Below are 25,355 nucleotides of genomic sequence, written 5' to 3' on the forward strand. Positions count from 1 at the left end.
ACTTCACTCTGTATGACAGACTCTAGGTCCATCTACATCTCTACAAATGACCCAATTTCATTTCTTTTTATGGCTGAGTAATATTCCATTATATATATATGTATCACATCTTCCTTATCCATTCATCCGTCAAAGGACATTTAGGTTGCTTCTGTGTCTTGGCTATTGTAAACAGTGCTGCAATGAACATTGGGATGCATGTATCCTTTCAAACCAAGGTTTTCTCCAGATACATGCCCAGGAGTGGGATTGCTGGATCATATGGTGGCTTTATTTTTAGTTTTTTAAGGAACATCCATACTGTTCTCCATAGTGTCTGTACCAATTTACATTCCCACCAACAGTGTAGGAGGATTGCCTTTCCTCCACACCCTCTCCAGCATTTATTGTTTATAGATTTTTTGATGTTGGCCATTTTGATTGGTGTGAAGTGATATCTTATTGTAGTTTTTTTTTTTTTCTTATTGTAGTTTTGATTTGCATTTCTCTAATAATTAGCAACGTTGACCATCTTTTCATGTACCTCCTAGCCATCTGTATGTGTTCTTTGGAGAAATGTCTACTTAGGTCTTCTGCCCACTTTTTGATTGGGTTGTTTGTTTTTATGATATTGAGTCACATGAACTGTTTGTAAATTTTGGAGACTAATCCTTTGTCAGTCAATCATTTGCAAATATTTTCTCCCATTCTGTAGGTTGTTTTTTCATTTCATTTTGTTTACGGTTTCCTCTTTTGAGTTTAATTAGGTCTCATTTGTTTACTTTTGTTTTCATTTCCATTACTCTGGGAGATGGATTGAAAAAGACATTGCTGTGATTTATGTAATAGAGTGTTCTGTCTATGTTTTTCTCTAAGAGTCTTATAGTATCTGATCTTACATTTAGGTCTTTAATCCATTTTGAGTTTATTTTTGTGTATGGTGTAACTTCTCCTTTTTCATTTTTTCTCTGCTTTTCTTGGTGAGTCTGGCTACCTTTTCAAAGCTCTTAGTTTCACTGATCTTTTCTATTGGTTTTTTAGTCTCTATTTCATTTATTTCTGCTCTGATCATTATGAGATTTCTTTCCTTCTATTAACTTTGGGTTTTGTTTGTTCTTTTTCTAGTTATTTTAGGTATAAGGTTAGGTTGTTTATTTGAGATTTTCTTATTTCTTGAGTAGGCTTGTATCACTATAAACTTGCCTTTTAGAACTACTTTTGCTGCATCCCAGAGATTCTGGATCATTGTGCTTTCATTTTCATTTGTCTCCAGGCATTTTTTATTTCTTCTTTGATTTCTTCAGTATTCTGTTTGTTGTTTAGTCACATAGCTTACCCTTCATGTGTTTGTGTTTTTTGCAGTGTTTTTCTAGTAATTGATTTCTAGTCTCATAAGAAAAGGTACTTGATATGATTTCAATTTTCTTAAATTTACCAAGAGTCGTTTTATGCCCTAACATTGTTCTATCCTGGAGAATGTTCCATGTGCACTCAAAAAGAATGTGTATTCTGCTGCTTTTGCATGGAATGTGTACACACACACACACACACACACACACACACACCTATTAAGTTCATTGGATCTAATGAGTCATATAAGGCCAGTCTCTCCTCATTTCTATCTGGATGATCTGTCCAGTGATGTAAGTGGGGGTTAAAGTCCCCTAATATTATTGTGTTATGTCAATTTTTTTCCCTCTACATCTGTTAATATTTGCTTTGTGTATTTAGGTGCTCTTATGTCGGCTGTGCATATATTTATGATTGTTATATCTTAATTCTTGGACTGATCCCTTGATCATTATGTAATGCTCCTCTTTGTCTTTTTTTTTGCAATCTTTATTTTAAAGTCTATTTTGTCTGATGTGTGTATTGCTTCTGCAGCTTTCTTTTGATTTCTCTTTACATGGAATAATTTTCCCATCCTCTCACTTTCAGTCTGTGTGTGTCTTTAGATCTGAAGTGAGTCTCTTGTAGGCAGCATATATATGGTCTTGTTTTTATATCCATTCTGCCACTCTATGTCTTTTTATTGGAGTATTTAGTCCATTTATGTTTAAAGTAGTTACTGTTAGGGATGTAGTTATTGCCATTTTGTTAATTGTTTTGCGCTCCTTTTGTACTTCATTTTTGTTCCTTTCTTCTTTTGTTCCCTTCTCTTGTGATTTGATGACTATCTTTAGTGTTATGTTTGTATTTCTTCCTCTTTTCTGTGTCTTTATCTATTATAGAGTTTTGGTTTATGGTTACCATGAGATTTATATATAGCAATTTATATAGGGACTTCCCTGGTGGCACAGTGGTTAAGAATCTGCCTGCCAATGCAGGGGACATGGGTACGAGCCCTGGTCCAGGAAAATCCCACATGCCGTGGAGCAACTAAGCCCATGTGCCACAGCTACTGAGCCTGTGCTCTACAGCCTGTGAGCCACAACTACTGAAGCCTGCATGCCTAAAGCCCGTGCTCCACAACAAGAGAAGCCACCGCAATAAGGAGCTCATGCACCGCAATGAAGAGTAGCTCCCACTTGCCACAACTAGAGAAAGCCCATGCACAGCAAAGAAGACCCAATGCACCCAAAAATAAATAAATTAATTAAAGAAATTTATATATATATACATAATTATTTTAATTTGCTGATCTCTTAATTTCACACTCATTTTAACAACCCTGCATTTTACTCCCTCTCCCACAATTACTGTTTTTGATAGCATATTTTACATCTTTTTGTTTTGTGTGTCTTGTAACTATTTATTGCAGATATAGATGATTGTATTACTCTTGTCTTTTAACCTTCCTACTAGCTTTGTACATGGTGATTTACTACCTTTTCCCTTGCTGCTTTTAATATTCCTCTTTAATTTTTGCTTTTTTTTTTTAATTTTTGCTATTTTAATTACAGTGTACCTTGACACTGTCCTCTTTGAATTGATCCTGTTTTTGACTCTGTGGTTCTGGGACCTGGGTGAACCTCCTTATCAGAAGTTTGACAGTCCTGTGAATTTTATTTGGACTCAAGACTGGAGTCTTAAGGAGGTACAGGTACTTTTCCTAAGCAGGGGACTAGAGGGAGTTTCTTAGTTTGGGACTGAGGGGGAATTTCCTTGGCAGGAAAGGCCTAGAAGGAACTTTTGATTGAACTGGGTTTGCTGGCCTTTTTATTGTGGCTTAAAATTGCAGAGATTTGTATATATGGTCTCAACAAATTGTTTGACAACAAAATAAGTGACTGAGTCCATTCAACTCTGAAGAGAAGGCTCCTTCTGGCCACAAGATGTTTTCAAGTGACTGGGAATCTAGTGAAAGTATTTGAGGATTGATCCTTGTGACAAGTAACAGTTCCATTGGGTGCCCCATCATGACACTTAAGTAATTTACAGCTCACTTGGCAACACACACATATGGATTGTGTTCTCTTAGCCCCCATGGTGGTTTTAGACTGCCAGTGGGAGAAACCAAGACACAAAAGAACTGAACCAACTCACGGGTGACACCTTAAGGAGCTAAGCTCACAAATGGCACATTTTGGACCCAGTACACTGTCCTTAGAAATTGTTCAGACTGTAGTAAAATGAAACTAAAAGAAAATAGAAATCATGTTTTTAAAGTTGACAAGCTCCTGGACATGCAGCCACCCCAGGAACACCAGCTGGCTTCATATACAATTGAAATGGAGCCAATATTTGAAAGTACATATCTTTGTCAAGCAATGGCCATGATGGGGCTCTTTTGACATTCCAAAACTGGGTTTTGCATACACAGTTAGAGAAATCTGACATCATAAACATCTTCTCAAATGAGGGAACAAAAATATTCCTAGGAGAAAACTTGAAGTTATAACTCTTATCATGTCCTGGAAATGTAAACACAGCCCACATAGCCTGATACTACAACCTTGGCTTAACCAGTAGAACCTAAAACAAAACAAACAAACAAAGGGATAGGAAGTCTTTTTTTAAACTCACGCAAATAAACAACTTATTCCAACTGTTATTTATAAGCTGGTGAGTTTTATATTGTAATACCTGATTCATGACTCAGTTTTAAAATGAAAACTATGAGATCTCTGTGTCTATCTGGATGTATGTATGTCTATGTATGTATGTTATAAATATGATATATTTCTATCTCCAGGTGGTGTTTGCCAAAATTAAATTATAAATGACCTCTATTTAACTGACTTGAACAAATAAGCATTTATATAAACTTTCAAAAATACAATAGAAAGAATTCCATGGTGGTCCAGTGGTTAGGACTCTGTGCTTTCACTGCCAAGGCCTGGGTTCAGTGCCTGGTTGAGGAACTAAGATGCCACAAGCCACATGGTGTGGCCAAAAATTAATTAATTAAAATAAATAAATAAATAATACAATAGAAATTAAGCCAAATGAATTTCAGTTTCATGGGATCTGGGAAGTGTTCAACATTAAGTTAATATTTGGTATTAAAGTTAGTTTAAGTTGTTGGTTTAGTTAATACATACATGTCTTTAGAATCATCAACATTAAGTATAATACTTTTATTGTACATAGTTTTACTGAAAGCCAATAAGCTTATGTTATCTCTGTTACAAAATTGTCAAGAAGAAAAATAAGTTGGTATGATGATATTTTCATAAGTAATAAAATAGATATAAATGGCTTAAACATTTTTAGGTGAACTCTGTAAGAATAATTGTTTTATGGTATGTCTACTTAAAAATAGTTTCTCCAGATGTTTGGTAACTTGAAGCTTTAAAGTTTTGCTAAATTAAGTTAAATAATGGGAATTCATTGAATGCCTAAATTATTTTTAAACAAGCTAACATACTGAAACATTAATTGCTAAAGAATTCTATGTTTGGGACTTCCCTGGTGGTACAGTGGATAAGACTCCATGCTCCCAATGCAGGGGGCCCAGGTTCAATCTCTGGTCAGGGAACTAGATCCCACATGCATGCCACACGTAAGAGTTCACATGCCACAACTAAGGAGCCCACATGCCACAACTAAGGAACCTGCCTGCCACAATTATGACCCAGCACAACCTAAATAAATAAATAAAGAATTCTATGTTTACCTACTTTTGACCTCTTATTGCAGAGAGACTATTAATATATTTTATGCTTTATTGAGAAATTATTATAAAGTGGCATATGTTTTTAGAAATTAAAAGTTTAAAAAGACTGTATATGTAAAGTAGGATATGTGTTGGTAAGAGAAAGTACAAAGAATGGAATTTTTTTTGTTAAGGAAAAAGAAGTGATTTTGTCCTGAAACTGGTTATTTCTAAATGGACCACCAGGTAATTCCCTTGAGAGGTCTTTTTAAAGTTCAACTTGAGATTCCTAATGAAAAGTTCCAGCAAAGCCAAATTTAAATGAGTCTATATGATCAATTACACTTACACAAATAATTAGGACAAGTTTATTGAAACCAGACTTATTTTGCCAACAAATTAGTCTTAATTTGGCTATATTTGGTAGAAATGAGGGTAATTTTAGAGATAAAGACTTGTACCAGTAATATACCTTTGTGGATATTAAGTGTTGTGTTGTTAATTGTCTTTGAGGTTTAGTATTTACTGACTAAGACTCACTTCCTAGATGGCTCCTTGTTGCTGTGTTACATTATTGTAAAGTTTAATTGAATTATTAAAGGGACATTCTAAGCTCATTTTGAAGCTCTCCACAGTAATATATCTTTGGATGAAGATCAGGTGCTCCATGAACAGTAACCAGGAGATTGTGCATACTAGAAAAAACATCATTTAAAGGACTCTCTCCAACCTAGATGGAAGAACCTTTATCAAGTACTCTTAACTAGCTCATGTGCAGTGAAACTGAAGGGAATTGACTCTTGAAATTTTATTTCCCACTTTAAAAAGGCCCCTGAACTTGGTCTTTTGAAAGGACTTCTGACCTCAAACTCACCATAAAAATTATGCTCAAATAGAGGAGAAAATACACCTACAAAAGGTCAAGAAGAAAACAGCAGTGGTAGACAACTGACACAAAAATCTAGACCAGGCCTGTAAGACCCATCCTACTAATTCAGTTGTACTGTTTACCAAATGTTTGTCTCCCTATCAAAATGGAAAGCTACTTCTTTACTTTTAGCTGTACTTTCACCTCAATGTTCAGGATAGAAAGAAAATTTTTTAGTGAAGTTATCACAGAGTATAGTTACTTATTACATGTACCACTGCTTGCTTTAAATCTACTGCTAAAAGCACACAATGTTTGTGTGATAATTTGATAAAATTGATAAAATGTATAGCCTATAAAATGTTTCCCCAGCAGCCTATATCTCTGTGCTTGTCTGATTGGTTTCCCCCCAAAGTGCATAACTAGGCAAATATAAATACACACTCCCACACCCACTCCCAGACACAGACAAAGAATACCACCACTGAGGGACATGATGGACCCAGGGCAGGCAACAACCACCCTTGCATCAAGGAACAAATATTTTGATCAACAGTAATTTCTATCAGCTTAATTAGCCATCAGTATTCTTATTCCTTCTTATCTACTGCTCTGTTGATTGACAAAGAAAAGATGACAAAAAAAAAAAAAAGAAAAGATGACCAAAAAAACCAAAGCTTTGTTTTAAACTCCTGGTAAATATAAGTTGTACACCCCATATGATTGAGTGGTAGGGCAATTAAAGTATTTGCCTAGAGGCCTCTGATATGTGCCTTTTTTGGCACTTTCAGCCCAGAGTAAAAGAATGTGCCTTCTGCCCTAGAATCTCTTACCTGACAGCACAGAGGAGCAGCCATGGTGATTGGAAAGAGCTCTGCTTGATCTGAGTTGGAAAAACTGGATCTGCCTCTCAGCTCTGCCTTTCATTAGCTCTGTGTTTGGGGACTGGTCATTTGTCCTTTCTGAGCCTCAGCCTTCTCCCTTTTAAGATATAAGTTATGAATAAAAATAAACACTTCACAAGGTAAAAGAGAATTAAATAAAATAATTCCCTAACAAACAGTAAGCGTGCAATATGCTGTTTATAAGTGCAGTTTAACTTTATGCAGCTTGAAAATTGAGGGACTTCCCTGATGGTCCAGTGGGTAAGACTCTGTTCTCCCAATACAAGGGGCCCAGGTTTGATCCCTGGTAGGGGAACTAGATCCCACATGCGTGCTGCAACTAAGAGTTTTCACGCCGCAACCATGAGCCTGCATGCCGCAACTAAGAAGTCCACATACGGCAACAAAAAGATCCTGCATGCCACAGTGAAGATCCTGCACACCACAACTAACATCTGGTACAGCAGAAAGAAAGAAAGAAAGAAAGAAAGAAAGAAAGAAAGAAAGAAAGAAAGAAAGAAAGAAAGAAAGAAAGAAAGAAAGGAGAGAGAAAGAGAGAAAGAGAAAGAAGTATTAAAAAATAATTTAAGGGACTTCCCTGGTGGTGCAGTGGTTAAGAATCTGCCTGCCAATGCAGGGGACAAGAGTTCGAGCCCTGGTCCAGGAAGATCCCAAATGCTGCGGAGCAACTAACCCAACAACACCTTATCCTTCCCTTGTCAAAGAACTTATGCTATAATAACCACCTGTTCATATATGTCTCCCCCACTAAATCATATGCTACATGAGAATGGGGCTTGTCTGTCTCATTCTCCATTTTATCCATAGTGTCTAGTACAATATACAACACGTAGTTTCACATAAGCTGAATGAATGAATGAACTAAGGAGAAAGAAGCTAGGTTGGATCAAGCCCATGAGCTAGAACATTAACAACCAGAATTCAATGCTTTGGCTCCAGAGGAGAAATAGCATCTTATTTGGGGGTAACTGGACAGCTTTTGTGTGACTAGGGCCAACACTGAAGTAGTACTGTGATGATTCAGGGAACCCCAGGCCCCAGGGAAGATTATACATAAAAAGAAACTGGTAAGTGAGAATGGAATTTAACTATAGTGACTAGGACTCTTGAACATGGGAGAAATTAGGCAAAATTACTAGCCCCAGCTTAAGGATATCCTACCTCTTCAAAAGTGACCCATAATATGGTCTACAAATGGGTCCTATCAGTAGACCCAATTATATGAAGATAGGGAGAGAAAAGCAGGTGAGGACAGACAAGCAAAGAGAAATTGCATAGGGAATTACAACTGTTACGTTTATCTAACTAGGTTGATATTTTGGAATGTTAAAGAATGTGATGGTAAAAACTTATAATCAAATGGTTTGGAGATCTGTAGTGAAACATGGTTTGTATGCAGTCCCCAAAAGAAATTAAGATGGTATTTTGTCATCCTAGCTTCACTACTTACATCTGGTTAATGAGGCCTTATGATCCTCAGTTCCCACATCTGCTAAATGGCATAATGTATAGAAAGTACCTAGTTCAGGGCTTCATATACAGTAGACTCAGTAAATTGTACCTGTTGTAAATGCTGGCACCAAGACTCAGACTTAGAGGAAGGGAATGTTGTCACTTGGTTTGTCCATTCCCCTCCCCACCACCACACACACACCTTTACAAACACATTCATAAACATTGGTAGATTTTCTGAGTTTTTCTTTAAATAAGAAAAAGACTAGTAACTCTCCAGGGCCTGGAGCCATGTAGGCATGCTGCACACTAAAACATTAACAATTGTACAACCATATGTGTAGTCTGACTCTGAAATTAGGAACATGACATTGATGAACATACACTGCTATTTCCCAAATTTGGTGGGAACCCATCGAAATAATGACACTTTTTCTTTTATATCAGGGTTCTTTACCTTGGCTGCACATTAGAATCAACTGGAGTCCTTCTAAAAACAAATAATGCTCAGATTCAACCCCAGAACAATTACATTAGAAACTCCTGGAAATAGGGCTCAAGCTTGGTTCGTTTTCTAAAGGTTCTAGGTGATTCTAATGTGCTAATCCCACAATTCTAATCTGTTAAATCTGTGGAGACCACAGACTATAGCATCGGCATCGCTAAGGAGCTTGTTTAAAATGCAATATCTCAGGCCTCAGTCCAGACTGTATCAGAATCCAAACTGAATTAGAATCTGCATTTAAAAGGGGCTTCCCAGTGATTCATAATCACATCAAAGTATGGGAAGTACTGGTAGGTATCAGTGATTCTCACCTCTGGCTACACAATACAGTTATCTAAAGGACTTTCAAAAAATGCAAATTTTTGGGTTCTACCCCCTGAGATTTTTATTTAATTGGTCTGAGGAGGACTCAGAATAAATATTTTGAAAAATCACCCCTGAGTACATAAACTGTGCTGCCAGGGTTGAGAATCACAATGCTAAGTAGGCAGTGGCAATGATAGGCTAAATTCAGCAAGGAATGCCTTTATGAGAGGTGCTATGAAAAATAAGGTTTAACAATATTCCTTTTCTCCGTGGTTACCTCGGAATTGGCACAGGGAACAAATGTGATCTGTCTAGTGTGGGGTATTCTAGTAGCATGTTTAAGAAATGTCTATTTCATGTCTCTTCCATAAACATATATGTTGCATTTTTTATTCTCTCTTTGTTATAACTGTAGTTTATTAGTAACTAGCTCTATTTGCATAATGACAATAACCAAACTGGAATATGCTACTCTTAGAGACATGACTCATGTTTTATTTTAACTCAGTGACAAATAATTTTAAATATTTATATTAAAGCAAACATGGAGATATTACAGAGTAAAATATACATTTTTTGTGAATTTTAATAAAACACAAGGCTTCAAAGAAATTTTGTGCTTTTAGTGGACATTTCAGGCTGTGCTCCAAACCTCCTAGTAGAATGGATTTATTTTCCCTCTGCCCTTGGGACTAGTTCAGAGGGAAAGTTTGAGGAGCACTGAACCAATGGAATTATTTGAAATATGACATTCTTAATTGACTTTCAAATTAAGACCTTTCAAATTAAGGTTTCAAATCCTCAGCAGTTGGAGGATCTTGGCTTATCTCAAATGCTAGAAATACTGTAATATTTGTCACTTCAATCCCAGCCAAGGGTCAAATGCAGTATCACAAATAGAAGGTAAAATAAATTCTAAAAGTCATTTTTGGGGGTTGACAACTTTATTCACATGATAGCTATAGGAGCTGACAAAGACTTCCTTTAACAATTTCTTTCTTCTGGCAGTTGATTTAGAGTTTGGTTGCTGAGTGTGGGATGAAGGGATGTGTGGTGAAACACACCAGGCGCTTGTTAGAATTCTATGTCATCAGGAATCTAGTTTATTTTTAACCTTGTGGCTTGTCTGACACATTTGCAGTAAGAGTTGGGGAATAAATCTAATGCTCCCTGGCAAACACTTGGCAGCCATTGAGAGTAGCATCTTTAGAGATCACACAATCAATCCTAGCACTGGAGGCAGCCCAAATATTGTGCGAACAGGTCAGAAGTGCTGTGGGGTTCCAGAAAAGGCATCCCATGACAGCAGTGGGATCTCAGCACATACAGAAGACAGTTCTGGAGTGTTGCAGTCAATTCCAGGAGCTGTGGTATCTCAGTACTGATAGGATCTCACAAGGAGCCATATAAGGATAACTGTAACGAGGACAACGGTGAAGTTGAGACACAGCTCCCTGGTGGATCGTTCCATTCTCAGAGCAGCTTGGTGAGAACTGAAGGCAGACTTCTGAGGGCACACAAAAGACCTCCTGCTTGTCCTTACCTCCTAACCGAAAGTAACAAAGAAAACATGAGAAATTAGTGAGCATTCTTTCCTCAAAGGAAACAGAAGCATTATGGAAGAGGAACGTGTTGGCTGAATTGTGTCCACCCTAAATTCACATGTTGAAATCCTAACCCCTAGTATCTTGGAATCTGACTATATATTTTTTTTTTATTTTTTTATTGAGGAATGTGACTATATTTGGAGATAGTGTCTTTCAAGAGGTAATTAGGCTAAAATGAGGTCATTAAGATGGGTCCTAATCCAATATGACTGGTGTCCTTAAAAGAAGAAGAAATTAGGACATAGACATGTACAGAGCAAAGACCATGTGAAGACACAGGGAGAAGATGGTCATATGCAAGCCAAGGAGAGAGGCCCCAGATGAAATCAGCCCTGCCAATACTTTAACTCAGATTTCTAGCCTCCAGACTGTCTTTGGACTAGAGCTGTTACCCTTCCCTGGGTCTCCAGCCTCCCACCGACCCTGCAGATTTTGGACTTGCCAGCCTCCACAATCACATGAGCCAATTATATCTCACACACACACACACACACACACACACACACACACACACACACACACACATATACACCCTATTGGTTCTGTTTCTCTGAAGAACCCTGACTTATGCAGAGATCCTGGCTTTTTTTCCTTATGTCAAAACGACCAACATAGTCCTCATTATATTGTTGCTTTGACAAAATAAAAAATATTACATTTTTCTCTCTCCAATTTCTGTGTGTGTGTCTGTGTGTGTGATTGCTTTGCTAACTTAGAGTACCAGCAAGCAAGGTCACCAAAACAGAAAACATGTTGTGGTTTAGTATTGTTCTTGCTTTGAATTACATATAGAAGTAGGATACCATAAATTTTCAGGTTTCAGGCTGCCCTATCTTTGTCTAACCCTGTGAAAGCATGAACTAGTTCAACAGCTGCTTGGCCTCTTAAAAAAGCCCTGTATTGAGCACAGAGCTTACTGGGGTCAAACAAAAGTCCCTCACATAACAGGCACTCAGTCCAAAGAGCAAGTGTAAACCACATGAGTACTTCTATTTCAACAAGGGCTTGTGCCAGCTATTTTTAGTCAAGTCCAGAATGTGCCTATATTGTAAACACTTCAAAAAGCAAGGGTGGTATCTTTATAGTCTGTACAGGTAGTACATGCAGGAAACCATACTTTGAGAACATAAAAGTATTGCCTCCAGTGATGTGGCATAATTGGTACTGTGTATATGCAAGCCAAATGAAATTAAAGATAAAATTTTAAATATTTAGGACAAAAGTCTACTATGGAGTGAAAAAGTTTAGGGGGAAAGAGCATTTTGTTTATTTGCTAAGAGTGGAAGTTCAGGGGGCAAGAAATGTTGTTAGCAAGATTTTGGCCTGAATGGTATTTTTAACCATCTAACCTGACTGAATTATTAATTGTAATTACTGTATTTGTTATATTATTAGTGTACCAAATTATTAATTGTATAAACCAGCTGAATAATCCTTTTTCATATTATGTAATTGTTGGTATAACAACCAAGTTCAAATAAGATGATATCAACCAGTAGGTTGTTGAATCTTAGTTTAAAATATGACCAATGATAACTGATTTATGTTTCATTTTCCTTTTAATTCTTCTTCATATTTTTGCCCTCCACATGAAGGACATAGTAAATTTCCAATGAAAATCTTTACAAAGATTTGTTTGAATGAGAAAGTAAACAGAAGAAAAGGAAGTAGAGAGAATGTGTGAGAATGTACACAAGAGCAGAGGGGAATAGGAAGGTAAGGAGCTTAGGGGTAAAGGAATCTAATCTAAAGACACTAAAGCAGATTCTTCCTTATAAATTTATTAATAAAATTGAACCCTGATTCAAACACAAATTTGTTTGGGTAAGTTCTGAAGAAATACAGAGATATGCAAAAAATATGCATCCCTATTTATAATGATCAAAACAACCCAATTCAGGGAGGGCAAAATAACCATCTCACCAAATCTTATTAGATTAAAGCTCTTAAGTAAAGGGAATCGTGGATAGTGGCCCAACAAGAACATACTCAGAAAATGTTGCTGAAAGTTGTCCACAGCTTTGTTAATGTGACCTTCACAACAACTCTGTGACCTTTACAACTCAGGCAAGTTTTGTCTTGATTTTTCTCTCTCCCAAGATTATAGGTGAGAAACTGACTTTTAGAGAGATGTTAAGTTGTTTCTGTAATGACACATAGGAAGTTACAGGCAGAACTAGAACTGGCAGACTGGAAATAGTTGCTGGAATTGTGGTTACTCCATAGGAGTGATTACATGAATGAGTTATTACTGCAAATAACTGTCCTGGCTAGTGTAAATTTTCGACTTTTGGGAAAACAATTTCACATTTTTAAATTAAGATTAATAATGCTCATTCCCTTTTATCCAGCTATTTCACTACTACTCTAGAAACTCAAGCACATATATACCTGGATACATATACAAGAATGTTCATAGCAACATTTTCATATTATTCCTAAGCTGGAAACAACTCAAATGTTCATCAACAATAGAATGGATGTGAATTGTGGTATAGTCATACACTGGAATGCTATAGAGCAAAGAAAATATATGAACTACAGCAACACATAATAAGACGGGTGGATTTCACAAACATAACTATTGGGCAAAAGAAGAATTTACAAAGAGAAACACAGAATGTGATTCCATTTCTACAAAGCCAAAAACAGGAAACTTAATTATATTGTTTAGGAATGCAGAGATGATAAAACTATAAAGAAAAGAATGGATAAGATTATCTCAACAATTAAGATGATGATTACCTATGGTGGGGCAAAAGGGGAAGGTGATGAAGAATGGACTTCTGGGGTGCTCCAATGATCTATTTCTTGGCCTGGGTGATATTTATACAGGTGTTGCCTTAAAATGATTGTTCAAACGGTATGTATTATGCACTTTTCACAATTTTTTCAATAGTCTCTGAATTGACAGGCTACCCATAACACTTATTTATTTCCTATGGTTTACCTCTTACTATTTCTTGCACTTTGATGGTGAACGTAAACATTTGTTTTTTTATGTATATTTTTAAAATAATAAAACACAGCATTAAGGTGAGCATTTCTAATGAATCCAATTCAATCAACACATATGCTAACTGTAGGGGGTGGACTCTACTTTCACACACATTTATACCAAAGTTAAGTAAAACCTCAGATCAGCGATCTTCCATTTTTCTGCTGTTAACCTGCAAAGACAATTTTGGCTTCATTTTGAATCTTTCCTGAAGTCAAGATCACACCATATGATCTAAAGTGATTGCCATATGGTGAAATAAAAAACTCTGAATAAATTGTTTGACATTGACTTTCTTTGAATGGACACTTTGAAAAGATGGAAGACATACTTTATGATATGGAAAAAAAAATTTTAATTGGAAGGGAGAAAATGCATAACAAGGTAAAAAAAAGGAAAACAAGAATCAATAATATTCACTTTCTACTTTAAGAAATACTGTGTACAATAGGCATTGCCTATTTTATTAAGAAATGTAAATATTCCTCTGCTTTTCTCATTTGCAACTTGTACACGTATACACACTGTATGCTAAGCTTAAAAATCCTGCTGTTACCTGAACAGGGTCAAGGACACACTGGGCTGCAGTAGGCTTCTCCTCTCTCTCTCTCCAACGTGGGCTCCAACTCCTGCTCGTCTCCCAGGCTGTCTGGACTCCTGGTCTCTGGGCAGGACCTAAAGTAGTCTGAGGGAGGTGGCAATCACTGTGATGTCACCGATGAAACATCTTGAAGGAACAACCTCCAAAGGTTGGAGGCTATTTGTGTTTAGGGGGACATGGAAATGTGTTGACTAAGCCTCTTCCTTTGGCTGCCAATTTGTGTTAAAAGCCCAGGGACTTAAAATCTTTTCTTTCCAGTTGACTTTTGGTAAAATTGATGTAGGTTTTAAACTCATCTTTTACATCTTCATGAGTATCTCTAACATGTTTAAAACATTGTAAACCGAGAGTGACAGACTAATATTAGCAAATCTTTGCTGCATTTGGCTGCCCCCCCACCCCCACTCAGCATATGAGGGTGTAAAAATGTGACTTCATTTAACCACCCATATTTTCAGCTTTTTGAAATGTGAAGAATTCTCTGCTTTGCGCATGCACACCCCAAACCACACACACGCACCAGAATTCAACAGGCATCTTTTACCTCCTTCAAAATTGACTTTAGTCCAAGTGGTGAAAGCTATCTCCCCAGTCACCTGTTCCACATAACTTTCCAGCTAAGTTACACATTAATATACAGTTTCATCTGAAACAGCTGTGGAAGCCATGGTATATATATATATCTCTGTCAATATACTAATACAGCAGTAAACCCATACTGTAAACTTCAGTCATTTGGATAGATAGGGGGTAGCAGGAGAACTGGTCAAAACTAGTGAAAAACATGAGTTATAGGACATATCTGAAAGAAATAAAACTGTATAACTTTCAAATATAAACATTAACTAAAACTAGACTACTAAAATGAGTTTGTAATCAACTTTTCAGGTGTCTGGAGGTAAATGGAGCCTCTGAAGTGTTTAACTGAACTTGAAAACCTATCAATTAAACATGACCTTAGCAATTGTGCTTGTTCATCAGATTCTTTCTTTACAGATAATAGAACAAACCTCCCCTCTGAATTCCCAGTTAGGGTTAATCAAAATAATACATTCCCAGAAGACATAAACAAAATTCCCTATTTAGTTGTGTTCATAGCCAAACCTTTCCCCATCGTTTCTCATGCACTGGAAATATTATTAAAGGAAAGACTTTCCATTTCATTTCTTCATTTTGATATAAACCTAATGATGGGGAATCTTAATATAACATTCTGTTGTCACATGCCTTGTAAAGAGACAGCTTGCTGAAGTGACAGGTAGTATATAGTAATTATAGTGCAGTCAAACACTGGCAAATTCCTTGAATGTAGTCAGATTTCTGTCTTTTGCTTCCAAGCACTTGCCAGATTGTCTCAAATGCTAGGAATATTTTCCTACTCACTAAGTCACACCCATCCCTTCTTTAACCACTCAAAATTATTTTTTGTCCAATTAAAAAGTTATATATTTATTGTAAAAAATTTGAAAATGTAAAAGTATAAAGAAAATTTAATATCACCACCCAAAAGGAAAAAAAACCTTTATATTACTTTTTTATTCATATTTGAGGTTGCATAGACACAATCTCAAATTCACAAGATATTTTGGTAAAAGAATCTGATTCTTGAAGAACCTTTACCTTTTTTAATTCTTACAGAGTCAAATTACTTGTACTGTACCATGTGTTGGTATTGAATTTATGGGACAAGCATTTATTTTGAATATGATGGAATAGGAATTAGCTCTGCAATATTTAATATGTTAAATACAATGGGGAAATGTTAACATATCACAAAACAGCTCACCAATACTGTCAATTTAGTTGAATTGGTCAATTTCAATGACCAATGAAATGTAACTTGAAGGATAAATCCATGAGTCAGTTTAGTTGTTTGGTTGTCCCATTTAAGTTTATCTAGCATTATACCAGGGACTGTTGTGCCCGGTGCATTGACAAATTCCCAGATACTTCAGAAACTTCTTGACATTAGTGGTTTATTCTGTGATATCATAAGAGAGTGGGATAACACTGAGAATTTAGCTGTTTTTCAGTCTGACATAACCCTCTCCTGAAGAATATGCAAGCCACCCAAAGTCACATGACAACTATTCAAAGGCCTAAGGTAGAGTTTAACCCTGAGGATCTGCAAGTCCATTAAAACAAACAAACAAACAAAAAAACTCACTACCAAAGAAAATTTGTCTCTTTAAATTAACTTAATTCTGCTGGTATTTTCTTTTCTGTGAGCAATTCCCATGACAACATCCATATCAGCTTTCAAGGTGCTGCTCTTCCCATCAGCAGGAGGGCATACTAAATTACTAATCTTTGATATTATTTATATGCCTATTAATACAGAATTTAGCCAAAGGCCTTTTGTTAAGAAAACAACATTCACATTGACATTGGTATTTAAGAGCTAACTGACATTTATCTCCTCCCACCCCATATGGTATATACATTCTTAAGTGTAAAATATTATACCCTTTGAAAATCAATGGTGAGTTCTTATGCCTGATTAAGAGCTAAGCCAACTTGTTTAATTTATTCCTAATTTCCATCCAGCTTTTTACTTTGGGAAGCAAAAAGTGAAGACCTCATGTCAGTCCATGAATTCAACAAGTCTCTGACACAATGGGAGAATTCAGTAAGGCCTTGATGAATGGCGATAAGCTCTAAGCACATGACAGTAATGAGTATGATGATTATGGTGCCTCTCTCACCTTCACATCTTCACCTCAACTGGTCATGCAGCTGCACAGAAACAGCTTTCTGCTATTCTCTGTCATTATCCTAAATACATGAGTAGAAACCCAGAGAAAGAGGAAACCATATTTCATTTTTTTTCTTTTTGGCTGCGTTGGGTCTTCGTTGCTGCGCGGGCTTTCTCTAGTTGCAGTGAGCGGGGGTCTAGTCTTCGTTATGGCGTACGGGCTTCAGTAGTTGTGGCACGTGGGCTCTAGAGCACAGGCTCAGTAGCTGTGGTATAGGGGCTTAGTTGCTGGGCATGTGGGATCTTCCTGGGCCAGAGATCAAACCCATGTCCCCTGCACTGGCAGGCGGAGTCTTTTTTTTTTTTTAAGTCTGGATTTAAAAAATATATAAGTTTATTTATTTTTGGCTGTGTTGGGTCTTTTTTGCTGTGCTCGGGCTTTCTCTAGTTGTGGCGAGCAGGGGCTACTCTTTGTTGCAGTGTGCGTGCTTCTCATTGCGGTGGCTTCTCTTGTTGCGGAGCACGGACTCTAGGCGCGTGGGCTTCAGTAGTTGTGGTGCATGGGCTCAGTAGTTGTGGCTCGCAGGCTCTAGAACACAGGCTCAGTAGTTGTGGTGCACGGGCTTAGTTGCTCCACGGCATGTGGGATCTTCCCGGACCAGGGCTCGAACCCATGTCCCCTGACTTGGCAGGTGGATTCTTAACCACTGCACCACCAGGGAAGTCTCAAAACCACATTTCTTGAAGCTCTCTCCATGTCCTTGAAAAATTAATGATTATTATTTGTATTTTTAACCACGTGTAGCACATGTGTGATTTCTGTCTCACTAACTGAATTTTAATTTCAAAGGCAGGGATAGTTTCTTGTATTTCTTTTGTTTCTCTGTGCATCAAACTGGTGAAGAATCATAACAGATATTCTATATATATTCTATATTCTATAGAATATATAGAAAGGGGCTCAGTTTGAGCCTCTATCATATCACATCTCCTAATGAGATCCGGACATGTCTGAGCATGCCAGGCAAACCTGAGTAGGGGAAATTGAGGTCAGCATCAAATCTACTTGTAAAAGGACCTAGAAGCTACCTGGGAGAGCAAACTCCTCTGAAGGGAAGTGATCAAGAATATACATGTGGTTCAGCAACAGGGAGAATAGTTAGTTATTCCACTGGCACATAACAAATTCACTGTGTTAGTCTAGGTCCTGTGAGAAGCAAGATGCCAAGATGGGACTAAATGTGCAAAAGAAAAATGTATTGGGGGAAATGCCTGTGAGAGAAAATATGAAGGAGTAGGGGAACTAAGACAGTCATCAAACAGCAAGAGAAAGGGGAAAAAACAAAGAGAGTTTGGGTAGAAGCATCTTAGACTATAATTCAGTTCCAAGGAAAGTTTGACAAGGCTGTTAAGAAACCTCATATCAAAGCCATCCGTCAGAGGTGACCGATGTCTCTCAGGATGCCAACCTTCATATTACTCCCATGCTCAGTTCTTGACTGAAAGCAGCCAGGGAAGCATGGTCTCTGTGCAAACGTGATTATGATTTCAGAGCGCAGCAGCTGGAGTCCACCTCAATTATGGTTCAGTCACATGTGAGAGACACATTCTATGGCCACCATACTCACATACTATCCACCCTACTCCCCTACAGCTTGTTGTCTGGGTCCTAGGGGAAGAGAGAACTATGGATAAAAACTCTATAATTTGTGACAATTAACCTCAACAGTGTAGAACACTGAAAGGGACAGAGAGTTTCTCCCTCTACCTGTGCAATCTCTTGGACCTCAGTGCATCCATGGAACCAGCAATGTAATATTCTTCCATTGAAGTGGCATGGAGCCTAGCAGAAGCAGAAATACTGATCAAGACTTCCTTGCAGTTTATATTAAGCTGTGCAGGCCTTAGTTGCAGATGGCAGCAGAGAAGAGCTTGAGCTAAAGGGCAAGAAAATGGCAGACACTATGTGGTAGCCAACAGTATGTGTTCATGAGCACATGTCAACCACACCCTAAAGCTGCTAGAAATAATCAGGAGAAACATTACATGGGCATGCAGTCTTGCATAATAAGTGGGAGCAAGAGCCAGAAAAATACATATTAGTCCTGTTTATAATAACCCATTTAGGTCCTGGATTAGTGAGGTGACACCTGTTAACATCATTTGACTTGGAGCCAATTAAATTCCTCTTCTCTGGAGCAAGTATATTTCTGGGGAAATATACTGGGGGAAAAAAAGGAGCAGTCAAAAATGTGTTTACTACTAGGCTAATACCACCTGCCCTCAAAACACACCCAGATTTCAGATTGGTTTTGTTATTTTTCTGATGGAAAATAAAAATTCAGCAATCTTTTGATGTGCTGTTACTGAAAAGTTCAGGGATATTCTAGCCAGACACACCCACTTGAAACATTCTTTTCCTTAGTGAATTTGATCAAGAGTATTTTCACTGAATCTCTCTTGAGAATCTGTCGGTTGGAATAGCACAATTGCAGTTTCTGTAAGAATAATATAGATCAGACAAAATTGCTTGTTGTTCGCTGTGAATAAGTTCATTTGGCTTTAGCCTTTGGCTATTAAAGCAGAGAGAACAGAGTCGTGAAGAATCATGAAAATCTCTCTCTGCTCTCTGTGAATGTAATGAGAAAACAAAAGTGCCTAGTTGTAGTAATGTAGAAGATTAGCTGGATGCAAGATACAGGCTAGGTTTCCTTTCAGATGAGGGATATGCTATCTCTGAGGGTAATTGGGCACTTGTTCTACAGCCTGGGGAGTAACCTAACCTTTTACACTTTTACAGTAAGTGAATGTAGAGTTGCCAGTGCCTAGTATTCTGGGAATTTGGGCAGCTTATCTGGGAGAGATGGTTCAGGTCTATTCTCCTTAGCTTGTATTTTGTTGCTTCTTGCTCCCATTTGCCAGTGTAGAACAGAAAAGGAGGTCTCTACACTTCAGGCCAATTATATCTGTGTCTTCATGGGGGTACACATTTTGTGCTAACAAACTAACCTTTTCTTCTTCTATTGTATCTCTCTTTTGCTAGATGTTACAGCACTCACCAGGCACTTAACATGTCAACCACTCCTACCGAGTACCAACACAAGTACAAGACATCCCTGTGCTACCTTCTCTATGAGCAATTGCATCTGCCAAGAACCACCACTGCTTGCCTTGGGTATTGACCTTGCCTATAAGACATGTTTCCTCTGCAGCCACCTCTGTTGAGTACCACATCTATTGACTATTGAAAGTAACAAACTTACAATTACTTCCAGAGCAAAATGAGGCGTTGGGGTGAGGAAGTGTGTTTCTTTCTATGCGTTACAAACTGTTGAGGAATACCAAAGGAATACTTCCTCACTCTCACTCCAGTATCTTTCCAGACATAAGTTCATGGGGAAGTTCAGCCAGGGAAGAAATAGTAGTAGGCATCTTGTTATTTCAGACTCATTTTCTCCCTTCACTACTAAGATTTGATACACCAAAATTTCATTCTCTTAGGATGAATTCTCTTTCAGGAGGGGCCTAAGTTCCCAAAATAAATCAGCTTCTATCAGGCCTGCTCCATCAGTAAATAAAACATGCATTAATATATCTTGAAGTGCATCAGTAGACACAGTTTAGGCATAAGTTGAGGTCCTACCACATCAGTGCCCTTAGACAGGTAGTGCAGCATGCTGTGCTTTCTACCAGTTATCTTCTCATTGGAGTCAGAGTAAAAATTCTGTTCTCTGCACTACAGATAGAAAACATATCATTTCTTATTTCAGTGGTTTCCTGTAGCTCCCAGATTAGGTTCAAATCTTCAGCTGCCGAGGCAAGGCTTTACCATGATCTAGCTTCTAAACTCCCTGACCTCCTCTGCAGCAATCCTAAATCTGCAGTTCCTCAGATGTTCTCTCCATGTGTGCATAAGCCATTCCCTTTGATTATACCATCCTTTTCCCCTTTCCTCAACACCTCCCACCTTTATTTGATGATTAATAACAGTACTTGATTCAAGGGTCACATTCCCTGATCCTCAAGGTTGGGATGGATGAACCTCTGTGATCTATGTAGCCCTAGGCACTATTGATTTCACTGGTATTGTCAACACTAACATTTCTCTCCATCTCCCCTCCTTAAGAACAAGGATTTTATCTCTCACCCATGTAGACCCAGTGGGTAGGCTTGCAGTGCATGCAATGTAGCGGGCATTCCATAAAAGTTTGTTAAATAAATATATGTATGAATATAAAGTAATTAATTAATAACTGTTCACCTCTGGAGAGTCATAGGCAAATAAGTGTTTTAAAAATAAAATGCTCAAGGGATCAATTCAAGAAGATATAACAATTGTAAATATTTATGCACCCAACATAGGAGCACCTCAATACATAAGACAAATGCTAACAGCCATAAAAGGGGAAATGCACAGTAACACAATCATACTAGGGGATGCGAACACCCCACTTTCACCAATGGACAGATCATCAAAAATGAAAATAAATAAGGGAACACAAGCTTTAAAATACCCATTTGACAAGATGGACTTAATTGATATTTATAGGACATTCCATCCAAAACAACAGAACACACTTTCTTCTCAAGTGCTCATGGAACATTCTCCAGCACAGATCATATCCTGGGTCACAAATCAAGCCTCAGTGAATTAAAGAAAATTGAAATCATATCAAGCATCTTTTCCGAGCACAATGCTATGAGACTAGATATCAATTACAAGAAAAAAATCTGTAAAAGAACAAACACATGGAGGCTCAACAATACACTACTAAATAACCAAGAGATCACTGAGGAAATAAAAAAATACCTAGAAACAAATGACAATGAAAACACAATGACCCAAAACCTGTGGGATGCAGCAAAAGCAGTCCTACAAGGGAAGTTTATAGCAATACAATCCTACCTCAAGAAACAAGAAAAATTTCAAATAAATAACCTAACTTTACACCTCAAGCAAATAGAAAAAAAGAAAAAAACAAACCCCCAAAGTTAGCAGAAGGAAAGAAATCATAAAGATCAGATCAGAAATAAATGAAAAAGAAATGAAGGAAACAATAGCAAAGATCAATAAAACTAAAAGCTGGTTCTTTGAGAAGTTAAACAAAATTGATAAACCATTAGCCAGACTCATCAAGAAAAAAAAGGGAGAAGACTCAAATTAACAGAATTAGAAATAAAAAGGAGAAGTAACAACTGACACTGCAGAAATACAAAGGATCATGAGAGATTACTACAAGCAGCTCTATGCCAATAAAATGGACAACATGGAAGAAATGGACAAATTCTTAGAAAAGCACAACCTTCTGAGGCTGAACAAGGAAGAAATAGAAACTATGAATAGTCCAATCACAAGCACTGAAACTGAAACTGTGGTTAAAAATCTCCCAACAAACAAAGGCCCAGGACCAGATGCATCACAGGTGAATTCTATCAAACATTTAGAGAAGAGCTAACACCTATCCTTCTCAAACACTTCCAAAATATAGCAGAGGGAGGAACACACCCAAACTCATTTTACAAGGCCAACTTCACCCTGATATCAAAACTAGAAAAACATGTCACAAAGAAAGAAAACTATAGGTCAATATCATTGATGAACATAGATGCAAAAATCCTCAACAAAATACTAGCAAGCAGGATCCAACAGCACATTAAAAGGATCATACACCATGTTCAAGTGGGGTTTATCCCAGGAATGCAAGGATTCTTCAATATATGCAAATCAATCAATGTGATACACCATATTAACAAATTGAAGGATAAAAAACATATGATAACCTCAATAGATGCAGAAAAAGCTTTTGACAAAATTCAACACCCATTTGTAATAAAAACTCTGCAGAAAGTAGTCATAGAGGGTACCTACCTCAACATAATAAAGGCCATATATTACAAAGTCACAGCCAACGTCGTTCTCAATAGTGAAAAACAGAAACCATTTCCTCTAAGATCAGGAACAAGACAAGATTGCCCACTCTTACCACTATTATTCAACATAGTTTTGAAAGTTTAACCATGGCAATCAGAGAAGAAAAAGAAAGAAAAGGAATCCAAACTGGAAAGAAGTAAAACTGTCACTGTTTTTATCCTAAAGATTTGGTAAAGTAGCAGGATACAAAATTAATGCACAGAAATCTCTTGCATACTTATACACTAACGATGAAAAATCTGAAAGAGAAATTAAGGAAACATTCCCATTTACCATTGCAACAAAAAATAGGAATAAACCTACCTAAGGAGACCAAAGGCCTGTATGCAGAACACTATAAGACACTGATGAAAGAAATTAAAGATGATACAAACAGGTGGAGAGATATACCATGCTCTTGGAGTGGAAGAATCAACATTGTAAAAATGACTATGCTACCCAAAGCAATCTACAGATTCAATGCAATCCCTATCAAACTACCAATGGGGGCTTCCCTGGTGGCACAATGGTTGAGAGTCCGCCTGCTGATGCAGGGGACATGGATTCGTGCCCTGGTCCGGGAAGATCCCACATGCCGCGGAGCAGCTGGGCTCATGAGCCATGGGCGCTGAGCCTGCGCGTCCAGAGCTTGTGCTCTGTAACAGGAGAGGCCACAACAGTCAGAGGACCACGTACCACAAAAAAAAACAACTACCAATGGCATTTTTCACAGAACTACAACAAAACATTTCACAATTTGTATGGAAATACAAAAGACCTCAAATAGCCAAAGCAATCTTGAGAAAGAAAAACGGAGCTGGAGGAATCAGTCTCCCTGACCTCAGACTATACTACAAAGCTACAGTAATCAAGACATTATGGCACTGGCACAAAAACAGAAATATAAATCAATGGACCAGGGTAGAAAGCCCAGAGATAAACCCACGCACATATGGTCACTTTATCTTTGATAAAGGAGTCAAGAATACACAGTGGAGAAAAGACAGCCTCTTCAACAAGTGCTGCTGGGAAAACTGGACAGCTACATGTAAAAGAATGAAATTAGAACATTCCCTAACACCATACACAAAAATAAACTCAAAATGGATTAAAGACCTAAATGTAAGGCCAGACACTAAAAAACTCTTAGAGGAAAACATAGGTAGAACACTCTATGACATAAATCACAGCAAGATCCTTTTGACCCACCTCCTAGAGAAATGGATATAAGAACAAAATTAAACAAATGGACCTAATGAAACTTAAAAGCTTTTGCCCAGCAAAGGAAACCATAAACAAGATGAAAAGACAGCCCTCAGAATGGGAGAAAATATTTGCAAATGAATCAACTGACAGAGGATTAATCACCAAAACATACAAGCAACTCATGCAGCTCAATATCAAAAAAACAAACAACACAATCCAAAATGGGCAGAAGACCTAAAGAGACACTTTTCCAAAGAAGATATACTGATTGCCAACAGACACATGATAGAATGCTCAACATCATTAATCATTAGAGAAATGCAAATCAAAACTACAAGATATCATCTCATACCAGTCAGAATGGCCATCATCAAAAAAATCTAGAAACAATAAATGCTGGAGAGGGTGTGGAGAAAAGGGAACCCTCTTGCACTGTTGGTGGGAATGTAAATTGATACAGCCACCATGGAGAACAGTATGGAGGTTCCTTAAAAAACTAAAAATAGAACTACCATATGGCCCAGCAATCCTACTACTGGGCATATAACCTGAGAAAATCATAATTAAAAAAGAGTCATGTACCAAAATGTTCATTGCAGCTCTATTTACAATAGCCAGGACATGGAACCAACCTAAGTGTCCATCAACAGATGAATGGATAAAGAAGATGTGGCACATATATACAATGGAATATTACTCAGCCATAAAAAGAAATGAAATTGAGTTATTTGTAGTCAGGTGGTTAGACCTAGAGTCTGTCATACAGTGAAGTAAGTCAGAAAGAGAAAAACAAATACCATATGCTAACACATATATATGGAATCTAAAAAAAAAAAAAGGTTCTGAAGAACTAGCGGCAGGACAGGAATAAAGACGCAGACGTAGAGAACGAACTTGAGGACATGGGGAGGGGGAAGGGTAAGCTGGGATGAAGTGAGAGAGTGGCATGGACTTATATATACTACCAGATGTAAAATAGATAGCTAGTGGGAAGAAGCAGCATAGCACAGGGAGATCAGCTCAATGCTTTGTGACCATCTAGAGGGGTGGGAGAGGAAGGGTGGGAGAGATGCACAAGAGGGAAGGGATATGGGGATATATGTATACATATAGCTGATTCACTTTGTTTTACAGCAGAAACAAACACAACATTGTAAAGCAATTATACTCCAATAAAGATGTTGAAAAAAAAAGATGCTTAAAAAAATGCTGTAATTTTTCACCAACTTACATGAGAGACCATAGTGATGTTTACAAGACGTGTAGTAACTTGAACTACTGAGG

The 25,355-nt window shown here is 37.5% G+C and overlaps 1 protein-coding gene across 1 annotated transcript; it reads right to left on the bottom strand.

Moving 5' to 3' along the window:
- Positions 1-9,978: 9,978 nt before the first annotated feature.
- SLN (sarcolipin) lies at positions 9,979-14,373 on the bottom strand. The gene is made up of 2 exons (XM_060160322.1): positions 14,215-14,373; positions 9,979-10,599 (listed from the first exon to the last, which is right to left on the bottom strand). The coding sequence occupies exon 2, from the start codon at positions 10,522-10,524 to the stop codon at positions 10,429-10,431; it is 96 nt and encodes a 31-aa protein (XP_060016305.1). The 5' UTR covers positions 10,525-10,599; positions 14,215-14,373; the 3' UTR covers positions 9,979-10,428.
- Positions 14,374-25,355: the final 10,982 nt, after the last annotated feature.

The sequence above is a fragment of the Lagenorhynchus albirostris genome, chromosome 9 (genome assembly GCF_949774975.1).
Source record: "Lagenorhynchus albirostris chromosome 9, mLagAlb1.1, whole genome shotgun sequence".
Taxonomy (NCBI): domain Eukaryota; kingdom Metazoa; phylum Chordata; class Mammalia; order Artiodactyla; family Delphinidae; genus Lagenorhynchus; species Lagenorhynchus albirostris.